The sequence below is a fragment of the Glandiceps talaboti genome, chromosome 12, assembly GCF_964340395.1.
Source record: "Glandiceps talaboti chromosome 12, keGlaTala1.1, whole genome shotgun sequence".
NCBI lineage: Eukaryota > Metazoa > Hemichordata > Enteropneusta > Spengelidae > Glandiceps > Glandiceps talaboti.
The window spans coordinates 11,791,294-11,807,347 of record NC_135560.1 but is presented as its reverse complement, the minus strand read 5'-3'; the positions used below and the strand labels follow the sequence as shown (position 1 = coordinate 11,807,347).

Here is a 16,054-nt window from a genome sequence, read left to right as displayed (position 1 = left end):
TGTATTTAGCTGAACATTAAAAAAAAAAATATCTTTGGCTTGCCTATCATGTTGATGAAATACCTATTGAGGGTTTATCATTATTGGTGAGAATTAAAAAGCTGAGATATATTGTTTGCACTTAGTGTATTGATACATGATATGGTACGTTGTGTCTATTTTCAGATCTAAAACTGATGCACGGTGATGAGTTACGCTTGCGTTATCTTGGAGAGCTGCATAAACCATGGTCAGGAGTAGGTCATGTTATCAAAATTCCCGACAGTATCCTTTTCTAAATGTTATGATAGCAAACACATCAAAACATCTCTGTTATTAGAAACTGAAGTGTCTAGGGAACGGCAATGAAAAAAAAAAGAAGTGATAATTGTTTTCCATCATTTCAGCTTTAAGAAAATCTGTAATTGTTTGGTTTCTAAACATTAGACGTTATTGATGAAACGTGTATGACAGATGAAAGTATAGATAAAAGGGACCTACCCTAGCAGAAATGAAAAGTGAAAAAAAAATTGCCAGCCTAATAAAACTAACCGGAAAGCAATTATTACTTATCATCAACCATATTTTTAATCTATTTGATCAACTTAATAAACATATAATGCGATATTTCCCACATTAGAACTTTCATTTTGTGATTTCCACTTGAAATAACGGATAATAATCACCCGGTTGCCATGGTTACACCTGCTCGGAAATGTCAAGATGTGAGTGTGTCTGGGTTTCTGTATGGCAGAGTTTTAATAAGCAAGGCTTTCATTTCCTTGCGGTCAGTTATTCCCTGGTGTTGTCATAGAAACGCAAAGCATGCACAACTCTTATGTTTGTAAAATTGTATGTTTTCTGGATATTTTTACATGTCTGTTTCAGGGAATCCTACAATATGCAAAAATGAGATATCACAAAAATATGATGTCCCGGGTTGCTGTAATATTAAAGTGACAGTGCATTGTTTGAATATGATAATCCTAGTAGTCATAACATTTTGATTAATTTTCGTTAATTTTTGCTGTTAAAAAATTCATGAACCCTCGCCTGAAATTATTGAATCCTTCTAATGAGCTGAATTACTTTGTTATTACTAAGACCATGTATTATTTCTTGACATCTTTGTGTCAAAAGTATGAATATCTGGTCTGGACTTTTAAATAATGTCAACAAATTGTAATGAGAATAAATCACTTTATGATCACATATGCCTCTAAATACAACATATACATCTAAATACAACATATGCATCTAAATACAACATATGCATCTAAATACAACATATCCCTCTAAATACAACATATGCATCTAAATACAACATATGCCTCTGAATACAACATATGCATCTAAATGCAACATATGCATCTAAATACAACATATGCATCTAAATACAACATATGCATCTAAATACAACATATCCCTCTAAATACAACATATGCCTCTAAATACAACATATGACTCTAAATACAACATATGCATCTAAATACAACATATGCCTCTAAATACAACATATGCATCTAAATACAACATATGCCTCTAAATACAACATATGCATCTAAATACAACATATGACTCTAAATACAACATATGCCTCTAAATACAACATATGCCTCTAAATACAACATATGCATCTAAATACAACATATGACTCTAAATACAACATATGCATCTAAATACAACATATGCATCTAAATACAACATATGCATCTAAATACAACATATGCCTTTAAATACAACATATGCCTCTAAATACAACATATACATCTAAATACAACATATCCCTCTAAATACAACATATACATCTAAATACAACATATGCATCCAAATACAACATATGCATCTAAATACAACATATCCCTCTAAATACAACATATCCCTCTAAATACAACATATCCCTCTAAATACAACATATGCATCTAAATACAACATATGCCTCTAAATACAACATATGCATCTAAATACAACATATGCATCTAAATACAACATATCCCTCTAAATACAACATATGCATCTAAATACAACATATGCCTCTAAATACAACATATGCATCTAAATACAACATATGCCTCTAAATACAACATATCCCTCTAAATACAACATATACATCTAAATACAACATATGCCTCTAAATACAACATATGCCTCTAAATACAACATATGCATCTAAATACAACATATGCATCCAAATACAACATATGCATCTAAATACAACATATCCCTCTAAATACAACATATGCATCTAAATACAACATATGCATCTAAATACAACATATGCATCTAAATACAACATATCCCTCTAAATACAACATATGCATCTAAATACAACATATCCCTCTAAATACAACATATACATCTAAATACAACATATCCCTCTAAATACAACATATACATCTAAATACAACATATGCATCCAAATACAACATATGCATCTAAATACAACATATCCCTCTAAATACAACATATACATCTAAATACAACATATGCATCCAAATACAACATATGCATCTAAATACAACATATCCCTCTAAATACAACATATGCATCTAAATACAACATATGCATCTAAATACAACATATGCATCTAAATACAACATATGCATCTAAATACAACATATGCCTCTAAATACAACATATGCATCTAAATACAACATATGCATCTAAATACAACATATGCATCTAAATACAACATATGACTCTAAATACAACATATGCATCTAAATACAACATATGCATCTAAATACAACATATGCATCTAAATACAACATATGCATCTAAATACAACATATGCATCTAAATACAATATATGCATCTAAATACAACATATGCATCTAAATACAACATATGCATCTAAATACAACATATGCCTCTAAATACAACATATGCCTCTAAATACAACATATGCATCTAAATACAACATATGCATCTAAATACAACATATGCATCTAAATACAACATATGCATCTAAATACAACATATGCATCTAAATACAATATATGCATCTAAATACAACATATGCATCTAAATACAACATATGCATCTAAATACAACATATGCCTCTAAATACAACATATGCATCTAAATACAACATATGCATCTAAATACAACATATCCCTCTAAATACAACATATGCATCTAAATACAACATATGCATCTAAATACAACATATGCATCTAAATACAACATATCCCTCTAAATACAACATATGCATCTAAATACAACATATGCATCTAAATACAACATATCCCTCTAAATACAACATATCCCTCTAAATACAATATATGCATCTAAATACAACATATACATCTAAATACAACATATACATCTAAATACAACATATGCATCTAAATACAACATATACATCTAAATACAACATATGCATCTAAATACAACATATCCCTCTAAATACAACATATGCATCTAAATACAACATATGCATCTAAATACAACATATCCCTCTAAATACAACGTATGCCTCTAAATACAACATATGCCTCTAAATACAACATAAATAAGTCACAAATAAGTCAAAAATGCAAACAAGAATTATGGAAGCAAGTAGTACCAGATACAGTTACTGGAGTGGCAATCTTCATTACTTTTGGACTCAAAAGTTGAATTCCAAATTTTGGACACTAACTTGAGACCCTTCAGGCAGTGGTTTTAAGGATTTCCTGTGGCTTCCAGAACTCGGGATATAAAACCCGGCAGAGTAAATTTAAAGGGCACTAGAGGATTGAAATATGGATATGAATAATATTTGTAGTGAACAAAGGGTTTGATCCTATGTAAGCCGTATGGCCCCCATAGATGCCATAGTAATCCAAGACTGAGGGCTTCAGTTATTGGGGTTTAACCTTTGGAGTGCATATTTCTTGTGCTGCATAAATTAGCATACCCTATGCCCAGTATTATTTTCTTACACCCCAGGGTATACATGGCTTGAAGTAGTTCATTCAACTTGAAGGAAAGAAGTGGAATTTAAATCCAAAACTCTGTGTGAAAATGTAATCATTGAAATATAATTAGCATATTTGATAATAAACATCAGTTTTGAAGAAAAGCGCCCTCAGTGTTGTGATATTGTATGCACGACTATCATTACACAGGGGGGTCAATTTCCTAGAAACTAAAAATTGACAATGATTGAATTGAATATATGTTGTCAACTTTACAACTATGTAATTGCTATAGGTATTGTGTGACTTTTACTTTGTAAATTCTCTGTAAGTAATTTATTCAGAATCGTGATTTGTCATAATAAACTTCCGTAACTTAGCAACCCAGACTATGGTGATGAGGTTGGTATTGAACTCAAGAGCAATGCTGGTGCCCCAGTCGAGTGTACTCATAACTTTGTCGTTGACTTTGTATGGAAGTCGACCTCTTTTGACAGGTAGGTCTGTTTATGATGGTTTCATGCAGCTTTTGTATTAGGCCAAAAATATAAAAAGAATTTTTTCTGGTCAGTGCATGCATCACTTAAATACCCCCATATCGATCTTTTGTTTGTGTTTGTCCAGCCCATGCAGTCTGCAGATCTTTGGGGAAACACAAAAATAACCCTCCCTACTTCAGTGAAGACAATTGCAGAGCCAATCATGAACAAGCAAATGACATCTTCCCCACAAACACACTTGCTCCAACGTACTAAATAAAAAGAATAGTAACTGCCATAAATAGTAGATTCAGTGACAGGTTTGTTCAGAATTTTTAGAAAAAATTGCGTTATTGCACCATTTTAGACAAACTGTCCTGACCAGAAACAATGTATTGTTCACAGTTCCAAGACTGGAATCAGGCAGTGAAATACAGTGAAATACTTTGGAATGGTGAATTTGAAATGATTGCAATGTTGGATTTTTTGTCTACTTAAGGACCTTGATCATGAAATTCAAACATATAATTTGTTAATGCTACACGTCAAATAAAATAACCACTTTTGGAGTTAGAACAAATTCAATAATACAAGTCGTAGAATATCTGTTTTAAACATATGTAATCACTGAACCAGCTTAGAGTTACTGACTGTGTCACTTTTATGTACTACATTTAGCCTAGCGTCAAGCCTTGTGGGCATTTTGACTATCATCTCCCTACACTGCCTAGATTACAATACCTGTAGCAATGGTTCAGCCCCCCCCCCCCCCCCCCCCCCATTATACGTCATCATGGAATCTATCCCGGCTTTGTGACACAGAATTGCAAATATAGAAGCAAACAGCAGATACAAATTTGGTTTGATTTTATCTGTAGAATGCAGAGTGCTATGAAGACATTTGCTGTAGATGAGACATCAGTGTCTGGATACATCTATCATAAACTCCTAGGCCATGAGGTGGAGGAAGTGGTTGTCAAATGTAATTTACCCAAGAGATTCTCAGCACCAGGTCTGCCGGAACTCAATCACTCCCAGGTCTATGCTGTCAAGACTGTACTTCAACGACCACTCAGTCTTATACAGGTACATATTACAATATTATCTGTATATCTTGTAGACTGTATATCTTGAAGGTAGTTGTCCTGTTCTTGTATGAGTGCATTAGTATTAGCTGAATTACTTAAATTATTTACATAGTCATTAATGATAATTTGTACACTAGAATGATGTCCATGTGTAAACTGTATGAATAAATGGCCAAACAAGTGTATGGGATGTTGACAGTAATGCTGATAATCACATATGCTTTATAATAGCAAGTACATTTTGTACAACAACATGAATAAGTTGAAAATAAGACCAGAAAAGTCTAAACAAGATTGTTTCAGTGACAACTATTGTATATATCTTGATATTTGATTTTGATTTTGCACCACTGAACATTACTTCGGTTCTGGAGTCTATATCATAAATATTTTTGATTTGATTGATTAATTGATTGATTGATTGATTGATTGATTTTCAGGGACCCCCTGGTACTGGCAAGACAGTTACATCAGCTACCATTGTACATCACCTAGCCAAACAGAATCTAGGGTAAGTAGTGTGTACTACTAGTTGTATCATAATTATAGTTTTGATGTGTCTAAAATGAGAACAACTGATTCTGTATTGTTGGTAAATTCTGTCTGTGTACTTTATTCTTGAAAGTATAGTGGTATGCCCCACTAACATTTCACTGTGGTACATCCACTGATACCACTGCAGTACATCCACCGATGCTCATCAAAAATTCCATCTTTGGACAATTTTCCAAATTTTACCTCGTAGGGTGTAGAGCACAGCTATTTTGTCACATGAATTCTAAGTTTGCTGTTTGGTCATACATTAGAAATTAGTCACTGTTATTGCATCAGTGTTCAGCTGAGCAAAATGTTATAAAATGTCATTTTAGTTTGGTACAGCTGTGCCTTTACTCGATACTGTACATTTGTATAAATGAACATCTCTTGTTGTAACAGATACAGTTCACATCTATGACCCAATACTCCTCAGCCAATTTACTGTATGTCAGTTGATGTATGACAGCACATTGTTTATGTTCCACGTAACATTGCCAATATATATAAAGTGCAAGTTTTCATGTTGTCTCATTTTGTTTTTTAACAGCCAAGTACTGGTGTGTGCTCCAAGTAACATAGCTGTTGATCAGCTGACTGAGAAGATACACCGTACTGGTCTCAAAGTAGTACGTCTGTGTGCCAAGAGTAGAGAAGCTATTGATTCACCAGTATCCTTCCTGGCACTACACAACCAGGTAAAAACCAATCAACTCCACACACTGTCTATATATCTTAGAAGTGATATTTCTCTGCATTGCCTGTGGTTGATATATAAATTTCTCAAGTTGTTACAATATATAGCTATAGGTATATTTATGAAAGCTATAGTAATAAGAAATGGGGAAAATTAATGTTCATCGTAGATGATAATAATAAGAATCATAACCAATGAATATAGCTACTAATAATTTTTAGCCATTCCCAAATATTTGTTTGCCTGATCAGCACTATCAGGGCTGTACATGTACTATAATGGGTTATTGTCAGTATACACCCTGACAGCGGTGATGAGATGTGAATGAAAATTAAGGATTTGCTTCCGAACAATGTTTTGATGCTACAAGTCGAAATTTTTATTTCGTAGCTATGAACCCAGATTCTGTGAACATTCATTCTAGCAATGATAATCATCCGGTGCTAGTCAAGCATGGTATTGTAGACTTTGACACTTATTTTGGTGTTTTGTGTAGGTGAGAAGTATGGAGACATATCCTGAACTACAAAAACTACAACAACTGAAAGATGAAACAGGGGAGTTATCTAGCGCTGATGAAAAGAGATACAGAACCCTGAAGAGGAATTGTGAACGGGAACTTCTCCAGGTGAGATGGTGTTATGATGTAACTTGCATACATTGCAGAGAAGGCATGAGAGTGGCCTGTTTTTAACTTATAGACATCCATTATCAAAATCAGTATACATCCTGACTGATGAAAGCATAGCGTTCATCATCTGATAAAAACTGTTGAAGTGCATCTACATCCGTCCAATCAATCATATGTGTGATTTTTAACTGCTGTGTGAGTGCATACAAGTGTTAATGGTGAAAGTCAACTGTGTGTGTAGCTTTTAGCTGGTGACTCATCGCAACACTTACTTTGGTGTCAAGTGAGGTTGAAGTGACATTAATACATGTATTTTTTACCTTTATTTTTCCACACTTGTTTATTCTTGCCAGAGAGGGCGCTGTTCCACAAAATATTAAGGAGTGTGTGAAAATAATTTTTTTTTTTTTTTTTTTGATGTCGGGGCTGAAAATTTGGGTCAGTCGCATAATGAGAAACAGAAAAAAAAATATGGTAACCCATACTTCAAAAAAATGAAATCATTACTCCAGATTGTTGTCTTATCTATGTACATGTATGTTTCTGTCAATGGTTTCTCTCCTGATGGATGGCATCTTGACTGTTCATGCGTATGTTTTATCTTTCCTCCCAGAATGCTGATGTAATCTGCTGTACATGTGTTGGTGCTGGTGATCCGAGAGTTGCCAAGTTCAGGTTCAGGAGTATCTTGATTGATGAGAGCACCCAGGCCACTGAACCTGAGTGTATGATATCATCAGTATTAGGAGCCAAACAAGTAAGAATTGTATAGTTACTCTGTAATCAGTAAGAAATTCTCATTGTATTCCAGGCTGAAATGTCTGTACCACTGAATTAGACATTTATTATCATGTTATGTTTTTTGGGAAATATTAGTCGTAAGAAAAATGACATAACGAGATTTATATGAAAGCTACCTAATGTATAAGTCAATCAATCAATCATAATCAATCACTTGATCAATCAGTCAATCAAAATAATTTCTATAGTGTCAGACTCTAAGGATTGTTGTGTTCAATAGTGCTGAAAAGGTTGATTGATACTGAATACTTCTTTGAGTGGATTTAGATTAGCAGTGTTTTTGTTAAGGGTTGGGAACCCAGGTAAGAGAAATGGGGAAATTCGGTAAAATCAGCATATGAAGTTTCACATACATAATATGATATATTGGGGAGAAATCTCCGTAAAATGACAAAGGAACGCGGGTAGATTTTACCTACTTACAAACCTTAACAAAAACACTGATTATGCCTTTAGCTTGGCCTAAACTATTTCCAGTTTTGCATTTTTTTCAAATCCAGAAAGAGAGAATTCCAAAATTTAGGAGGACATATTTGCTGGATGACCTTACAGTTTAACTACTCCAGTAATTCAATAATGTAAAATAATTTTTGGGGGGATGATAGAATCGCTGGTTTTCAGTACATCTTGTTTTGTGTATGCAGATATCAGAACTTTGTATCAATGTTTTATCTTTTGGTAGCTGATTCTGGTTGGAGATCATTGTCAACTTGGTCCTGTAGTGATGTGTAAGAAGGCAGCCAGAGCTGGTCTCTCTCAGTCTCTTTTTGAACGTCTTGTAGTTCTAGGAATCCGACCAATCAGACTTCAAGTACAGTATCGTATGCATCCAGTGCTCAGTTCTTTTCCATCTAATATCTTCTATGAAGGATCCCTGCAGAATGGCGTCACCCCAGGTGAGTTTATTGTACTAAATGGAGTTACTCCAGGTTAGTTTATCACACAAAATGGAATTACAGTGAGTTTCTCGTACTGTGCAAAATGGAGTTACCACGAGGAGTGTCATAGTGTGCAAATGAAACAAAATGTCTTCTTCTTCTGAGTGTAAGACTACTCATGTCCTGATGTCAACAGTATTTAAAACATATTTTTCAGTTAAAGTAAATTTTGCCTTTGTGAATTCAAGCAAAACTGACTATTTTTATGAATAAATTTTATTTCCAATGTTTAAGAGTTTCTCATTGTTGTCTTGTGTTGTTTTATCTCAGCCGAAAGAACCAACAAATCTCTGGACTTTCCATGGCCTCAGACTGACAAACCAATGTTGTTTTATGCCACCACTGGGCAAGAAGAAATTGCTAGCTCTGGAACTTCCTATTTGAACAGGTAATTAGTTTGATTGTCATCCTTGTGTAGGACTGGTGATAGTTAGTCACATGCATGGGTAATCTATACGGGGTAAAAATGTAAGACAGGAGACTGAGTGTACCGTGGATACGTTGTAGATATTTGTTTTAAAGCTAGGGTATAATGATTTCACTTAGGTTAGGGATAGCAATAGGGTTTGTCTCCCTAATGTAATTCTAATTGGTAAAGTCAGTAATTTTACCGAGGATGGTAAGACGGTAAAAGCTACCTTAGGTCCTAAGTCATTTTACCATTGTTCGCCACCAAAATTAAAATTATGGTATGCTGTATTGGGGACATATGCTAGTTAAACCAATTTCACCATTTCTGGTTTTGATATTCCCAAACCTTGCAAAACACTGATACTCAACCACAGTCATTCTACATGTACTGCCTACACTTTTGAGAAGACTAGTTCAGTGGACGAGAAGTGCTCCCTTGCTGCAAGAACCTTTCCAATTTTGTTGTTGAAAAACATTGTTCAGTATGATATTTGTATGTTTGCTTTGTCAGAACTGAAGCAGCTAATGTGGAAAAGATCACCACTAGATTCCTGAGATCCGGAATCCGACCAGAACAGATTGGTATTATCACTCCGTATGAAGGACAGAGAGCATTCATTGTACAATACATGCAACACAATGGCTCACTTCATGCCAAGCTGTACCAGGAAGTTGAGATAGCCAGTGTTGACGCTTTCCAAGGACGAGAGAAAGATTACATCATACTGTCATGTGTAAGAGCCAATGAACACCAAGGAATCGGTTTCCTTAATGACCCAAGACGTCTCAATGTAGCTCTCACCAGAAGCAAGTAAGTATGGCCAGAGTTCAAATATATAGAGTTAAATCAAGTTTTGTTAGTTACTTAAATAGTTCATTAGTTATATTTAGCTAGGGAGTCTGGCCATGCCATAGTTTGCTGTAGTTTAGAGTACTTGATGTTTCCTTATAGCTGTTAAATACTTTGTTCCATTTCAAAGAACAACACCCACCCTTAACCCCCACCCCCACCCCCACCCCCAGTAATATGTGTTTTATGTGTGTCCATATCAAAATATTCAGACCGTGTTATCTAATAAATATCTTTAGATGTCTGCAGTATATTTGTTGTTATTCAACTGTTGTTTACCAAATTGAATGTATTTTCAGGTTTGGTACCATCATCATTGGAAATCCCAAAGTGTTGTCAAAACAGGCTCTATGGAATCACCTGTTGAACCACTACAAAGAACAGCATGTATTGGTGGAAGGTCCACTGAACAACCTAAAAGAAAGCATGATACAGTTCAGTAAACCACGTAAACTGGTCAATACAACCAATCCTGTAAGTTACTTCCAATTATAGTTGCACTGAGTAAATGTTAATAACGTTATTGGTTCCAGGTTCCATGGTAATGGCTAACCTATTGATTCATCACTGTTATGTTTTATGTTGGTAAAAATCAATGATGATACAGATATATGAGTTAGTTAGTTAGTTTATTTCAGTGAAAAAACAAGATTGACAGTACAGACATACAAATAAAAACTGGTACAAATTGTTGAATTAGTTGGATAACCCACAAAGTCAAAGACTTGTTTCCAGTGGGGTCCATACAGTGATTCAAGAAAGTGGCAGGATTAGCAGAGGTGTTTAACTACATGAAATAGGAAAGAATAAATGAGCTGAAATTTTCAGATCACAAATATTGTCAGATTTTTTTTTTTTTTTGCTCATCTTTGCTATGTTGTTTTAATTGTAGGGAGGACGGTTTATGACAACTGCTATGTTTGATGCCAGAGAAGCCATGATACCAGGAAGTGTCTATGATAGGTCCAACACTGGATCACGTAAGTTGCATTGTATGTTTCAATTTGTATGATGGAGGAAGAAATCTTTCAAAATTGAAAGCTTTTATTTGCTTCCCTAATAGCTATAACTTAAACACTAACAAGACACTGTCCTGCTGAAAAAAAAAGTTATAAAAGTTAATTGAATTCCATAAAAGTAGTCTCTATCAGTTATTCAAAAGTAATAGTCTACCTGCGTGAACTTGTAGCATGCATATTGAATTTCTTTTTTAATTTGGTTCTCAGACCAACTCCGCTATGAGAACTACTTTCGTACCCATGATCAGATGGCCTATATTAACTCGGAGAGAGCCCATGCAGCTGGTGCCAATATACCAATACCAGTCAACATGTTCATGCCACACATGCCTCCGATGCATTCCTACTACAACCATGTTGCACCATCAGGACGACCACCTCCCAAAACTAGGGGTCCAAACCGGCGAGGGCAACAGAGAGGTCATCAAAATCACTACAACAACTCTCAGAACATGTCCCAGTTCAGTGCTGGCGGTCCTAGCCAGGCTAGTCAGGTAGGCTACAACAAAATCTCTCAGAATATGTCCCAGTTTAGTGTGGTTCCAGCCAGATGAGTTTTGTGTTGTGGACTACTAAAAACTTTCAAAAACATATCTCTATTTAGCTTTGATAGTGCTCCATGTCAGAAAGGATATAAAAACCACCAACTAAACAAGTCCCAGCTGAACAGTGCTCATGGTCCAAACCATACCTGTCAACTTGTTTTAAAGAATATAACCATCAAAACATGATAAGAAATCATTATTTCAAGATTGAAATCTTAGCAATGCACTTTCACTTAATCTGAGTCGAAAGTACTAGTAATATGATGTGAATTCTTTGCTAGAATCTATGTGTGCCAGTATTGATTTCACCCCTTTCTATCATTACAGGATACTTCCCAGCCATTCTCACAAGGTCCTCTGACACAGGCTCACATGTCTATGAGTCAGCCACTAAGTCAGCCCGGTTTGTCGCAGCCTGGACTTTCCCAACCAGAACTGTCTCAGGTAATGTCACACAAGTAGCTTGTTTCTTTCTATTCCATTTCATTTATCATAGATCACAGTCCAAACAAAACTTGAAGTACCTGTATATATCAGGCCTAAGTTACAGAGTCCTATCAAGTTTGACTTGTGAATACCATATATGAAATGTATGATTATCACACATCATGTAGTAATAAACCAGCAACTTCATCTTAGTAACCATTAATTTCATTGTTGGTGAGATAGATGAATGATTTCAGTTGCACATAGAATGTGGATGTAGTAGTTACACTACACTGTAAAGAATTCCTTTCTAAATTGCAGCTGGAAGGGTTAATGCTTGCGCTAGCTCGGTGTTAACATACAGCTTACGCCAAGCTAGCTAACACATGTTTATGAGGTGTTCGTGCCAGCCTGGTGTTAGCATGGAGCTTGCCCACAATTCCAGTACAGGCATTAACCCTTCCAGTTGGTAACACATGCTGGTGAGGTGTTAGTGTCCGCCTGGTTTTAGCATGGAGCTTGCCCAATTCTAGTGTGATATTGACATGGGCCGATGTAGGCATAACACACGGCGTAGAGATGTTAGGTGCTATCCTGGTATTAATACCATGCTGACCCTTTTTAGTACTGAGCGAGCATGATCCAATACAGTATTTAAATATTTACCACACTGATTATAGTTTGTTTGTTGTGTTCTTCCTCCAATAGGATAGTTACCTAGGAGACGAGTTCAAATCCCAGGCTGACGTGGTGTTATCACAAGATTCTACCTACCAAGGAGATCGTAACTATCAAGGAACAGCTGCCTTCCCTCAGTATTAAACTGTCCAGATGAGGAATCTAGTCTGCGGAAGAGAAAAAGACGAAAGAAGTGAGAGAGAAAAAAACAACATAGTCAAAGCAACCTACGGAAAAGTACACAGAAACAAAGCACAGATGTTGTCATCAGGGTGCTCGTTGTTATGGTAACCAAATGAAACAGAAGAGCAGAGAGCAAAAATTACATCACACAGCTGTGTTGGCACACAGATGAGTTGGTGGAGGACTCACTGTTTCGCGGAACTCTCAATACTTGTCTCAAATTGAAGAAATGGAACACAATGATAGGATGTGCTGAGAAAAAGAGTCAGCCATGAAAAAAAAAAACTTCATCAGAATCATAACTTATTCAGGAGAAACTCTGCAGTAATTGTAACATAGAACGAAAGAAATAAAGGCAGGAAATTATACAGTAAGGGTGCTCAGTTAGAATTGCTTAGATTGAGGCAGAGTCTGGTTGGAGAATTGGTGCTCAGTTACTCTTGCTTAGATTGGGGCGGAGTCTGATAGGAGAATTGGTGCTCAGTTAGCCTTGTGTAGCATGATGGGCAGGGTCTGGTACATAAACTGCTAGTGTCCAAAGGGTGCAATCTTTAAACATGCAGACAGGGATTGGTGAATTCAAGCTATTGACAGGGTGATCCGTTTGACTTGCCTAGGGGTTCAAATCAGAGCGTGTTGCAGAGGTTGATGGGTAAGTGTCTGAGGGGAAATATTAGAACTATCCAAAGATAGTATAGCCAGGATTGAGGTCAGGCTGGAGTGAGGATGAGACTTAATGTGTAGTCAAAGTGATTCTGACAAACCTTTCATGAAGCAAAGGGGGTCTCGTGGATTGGCAGTCTTGTACATCCGTGATGGATTGTCCATGCAATTTGTTAGCTCAGGAGGTGCACAGATAGTGATCCGATGCTTGAGACCCAGATAGTACATTGTACTGTATTGCGATATAGCCATAGAAGTTCACTCCAGACACTCAAGGGATCTACATCCCCTAAAAACCATCCGATAATCAAATCTAGTGTTTTACGATAGTGTTAGGACACTGTCTATGCCATGGTAGCGTAGCATTATTCTAAGGGTTAGGTACGTAGACAGTGCAGATGAAGACAGGAATGATATGTTCTATAATGATGTAGGCAAGATATGAAGGAAGAAAAGTCAGGCTAAAGATATCAGGCCTCCCAGCTACTGTCATCGATCCGGATAGGATTGTAATGAGATGAGAGTGATAAAGAGACAGGATAGGGTTATGACATAATGTGGATACAACTACTGCAGAGTTTACAGTGTGTAGGAAGAAGACGGTCTTTGGTTCACCACAAAGAAAGAAAGAGAGAAAGAAAGAAAGAAGTGCTTCATGCAAAGTGTCAATTCTTTCCCTAGTTGTTCTATGTAAATCGCAAACAAGTTCCAAAAGTCAGTGTAAATTATGCATGGACTACCTAATTGGCTGTCAATGATGAGTCGCTGTGAATGATCAAATCGACTCCGGTTATGCCATAGTGTACCAAAGGTTGGCCCTGAATGTGATAGCAAGTAAAGACCACACAGGAGTCGTCTAGGATGATCAGCTGTGGTGTGATCAGAGGTGGCACCTGTTTCTTAATGTACAATATATATATAGTACCGCTAAGTCATAGAGTGGGAAACCAAATCTCGATACCCAACAGTTTTATTATGCTGTCTCAGTTGACTATTAAATCTCAATCTTACATATATGGTGCAAGAATCTGACTGGCAGATATATACATAACTTGCACACCAAATATGGGCACACTCCATATGAAATTGTTGAATGTTGAATCTCGGTCTGTATTCTACCTGTGGTAGACTAAACGCCACATCCACTCTGTGGTACAACTTGCCAATTTGAGGGATTTGAATACATTTAAAGTTATGGGGTGATAAAGATTCCAGGAGCATCTGTATGTTATCAGTTGCCACTGATCATATCTGAATGCAATGTTAGAAGTCGGTGATAGAAATTCCTGTCAAAATATATCTCCTGTGAATTGTCTGAGACGGGTGACAATACATTGCAATTTCTTGACTGATGTAGTCCTGAAAAGTGCATCAGATTCTATTTTGAATTATTTGTTGAAAGAAAAAGATTACAAAATCTTACAGGCAAATCAGTATTTCATATCCTAGACTATTTGATTGCTTGACAACAGAAATATTTGTTTTAGATTTTGAAGCCATCTCACTGCAGTATTTACAATCACCTGTCCACTTGAAGGATCATGGGTATGTTTGGCGCCCCCTAGTGGTCAAGTACATAAACACATGCTTTGACATCGTGTAGGAAAGAGGGTCAACCTTTGAGTCAAGAAACTGTGGCATCGATCAATTTTGTTGGTTTAAAACTATTATTTTTACTTTTTAAGTAGACTTTTAGAGTGTGTGTGTTTTATTTCATGGTAATCAGAGGTGTATACTGACCATACTATATAAAATGTACTTTACTATGTGATGCAATACAGTGGCATCATTTAGTGCATTATGGTGGGGGGATTCCTTCAATGTTAATATTTGTTCCAGTGTGTTTTATAAGTTAGCCTGGCTTCTGTCACACTGTTGGCAAGTTTTGATCACATGTACTGTTAACTTTAACATGGGGGGGGGGGGGGGGGGGGGGGCTCAGATTAAAAAACAATTTGCTGAAATAAGAAACGCCAGTGTTCTATACATGTACGATGTTTAGGGAAGTTCACTTAAAGACAAGAGTCTTAACTCTTGGACAGTCATTAAGCTTGTTTTCCATATTGGATAGCCCAAGAAGGAGAAAAAATATGAGTTAAAGACACTCTGTCTTAGTGAAGAATACCTTCCATCATGTCAATTTAAGTGATTTCTGTGTGTGTGTGTAGTGTTTTCACAGGCCAAGTTTCAGATGAGAGAGAAAAGAGCAAATTTGGCAGTTTGCATTCGG

General features: G+C 36.0%; 1 protein-coding gene across 2 annotated transcripts in view; it reads left to right on the top strand.

Moving 5' to 3' along the window:
- The window catches only part of LOC144443300 (regulator of nonsense transcripts 1-like), a 35,298-nt gene extending 19,553 nt beyond the window's left edge, over positions 1-15,745 (top strand). Inside the window, exons 7-21 of one of the 2 annotated variants that reach the window (XM_078132739.1) lie at positions 166-264; positions 4,270-4,378; positions 5,239-5,446; positions 5,889-5,959; positions 6,533-6,680; positions 7,176-7,307; positions 7,924-8,067; positions 8,794-9,007; positions 9,320-9,437; positions 9,972-10,271; positions 10,610-10,784; positions 11,203-11,290; positions 11,537-11,823; positions 12,202-12,318; positions 13,009-15,745. In XM_078132739.1, coding sequence (XP_077988865.1) covers positions 166-264; positions 4,270-4,378; positions 5,239-5,446; positions 5,889-5,959; positions 6,533-6,680; positions 7,176-7,307; positions 7,924-8,067; positions 8,794-9,007; positions 9,320-9,437; positions 9,972-10,271; positions 10,610-10,784; positions 11,203-11,290; positions 11,537-11,823; positions 12,202-12,318; positions 13,009-13,122 — 2,324 coding nt within the window. In that variant the 3' untranslated portion in view covers positions 13,123-15,745. Of the gene's footprint in view, positions 1-165; positions 265-4,269; positions 4,379-5,238; positions 5,447-5,888; positions 5,960-6,532; positions 6,681-7,175; positions 7,308-7,923; positions 8,068-8,793; positions 9,008-9,319; positions 9,438-9,971; positions 10,272-10,609; positions 10,785-11,202; positions 11,303-11,536; positions 11,824-12,201; positions 12,319-13,008 lie in introns of both variants that reach the window. The other variant, XM_078132738.1, reaches the window with a different exon arrangement.
- Positions 15,746-16,054: the final 309 nt, after the last annotated feature.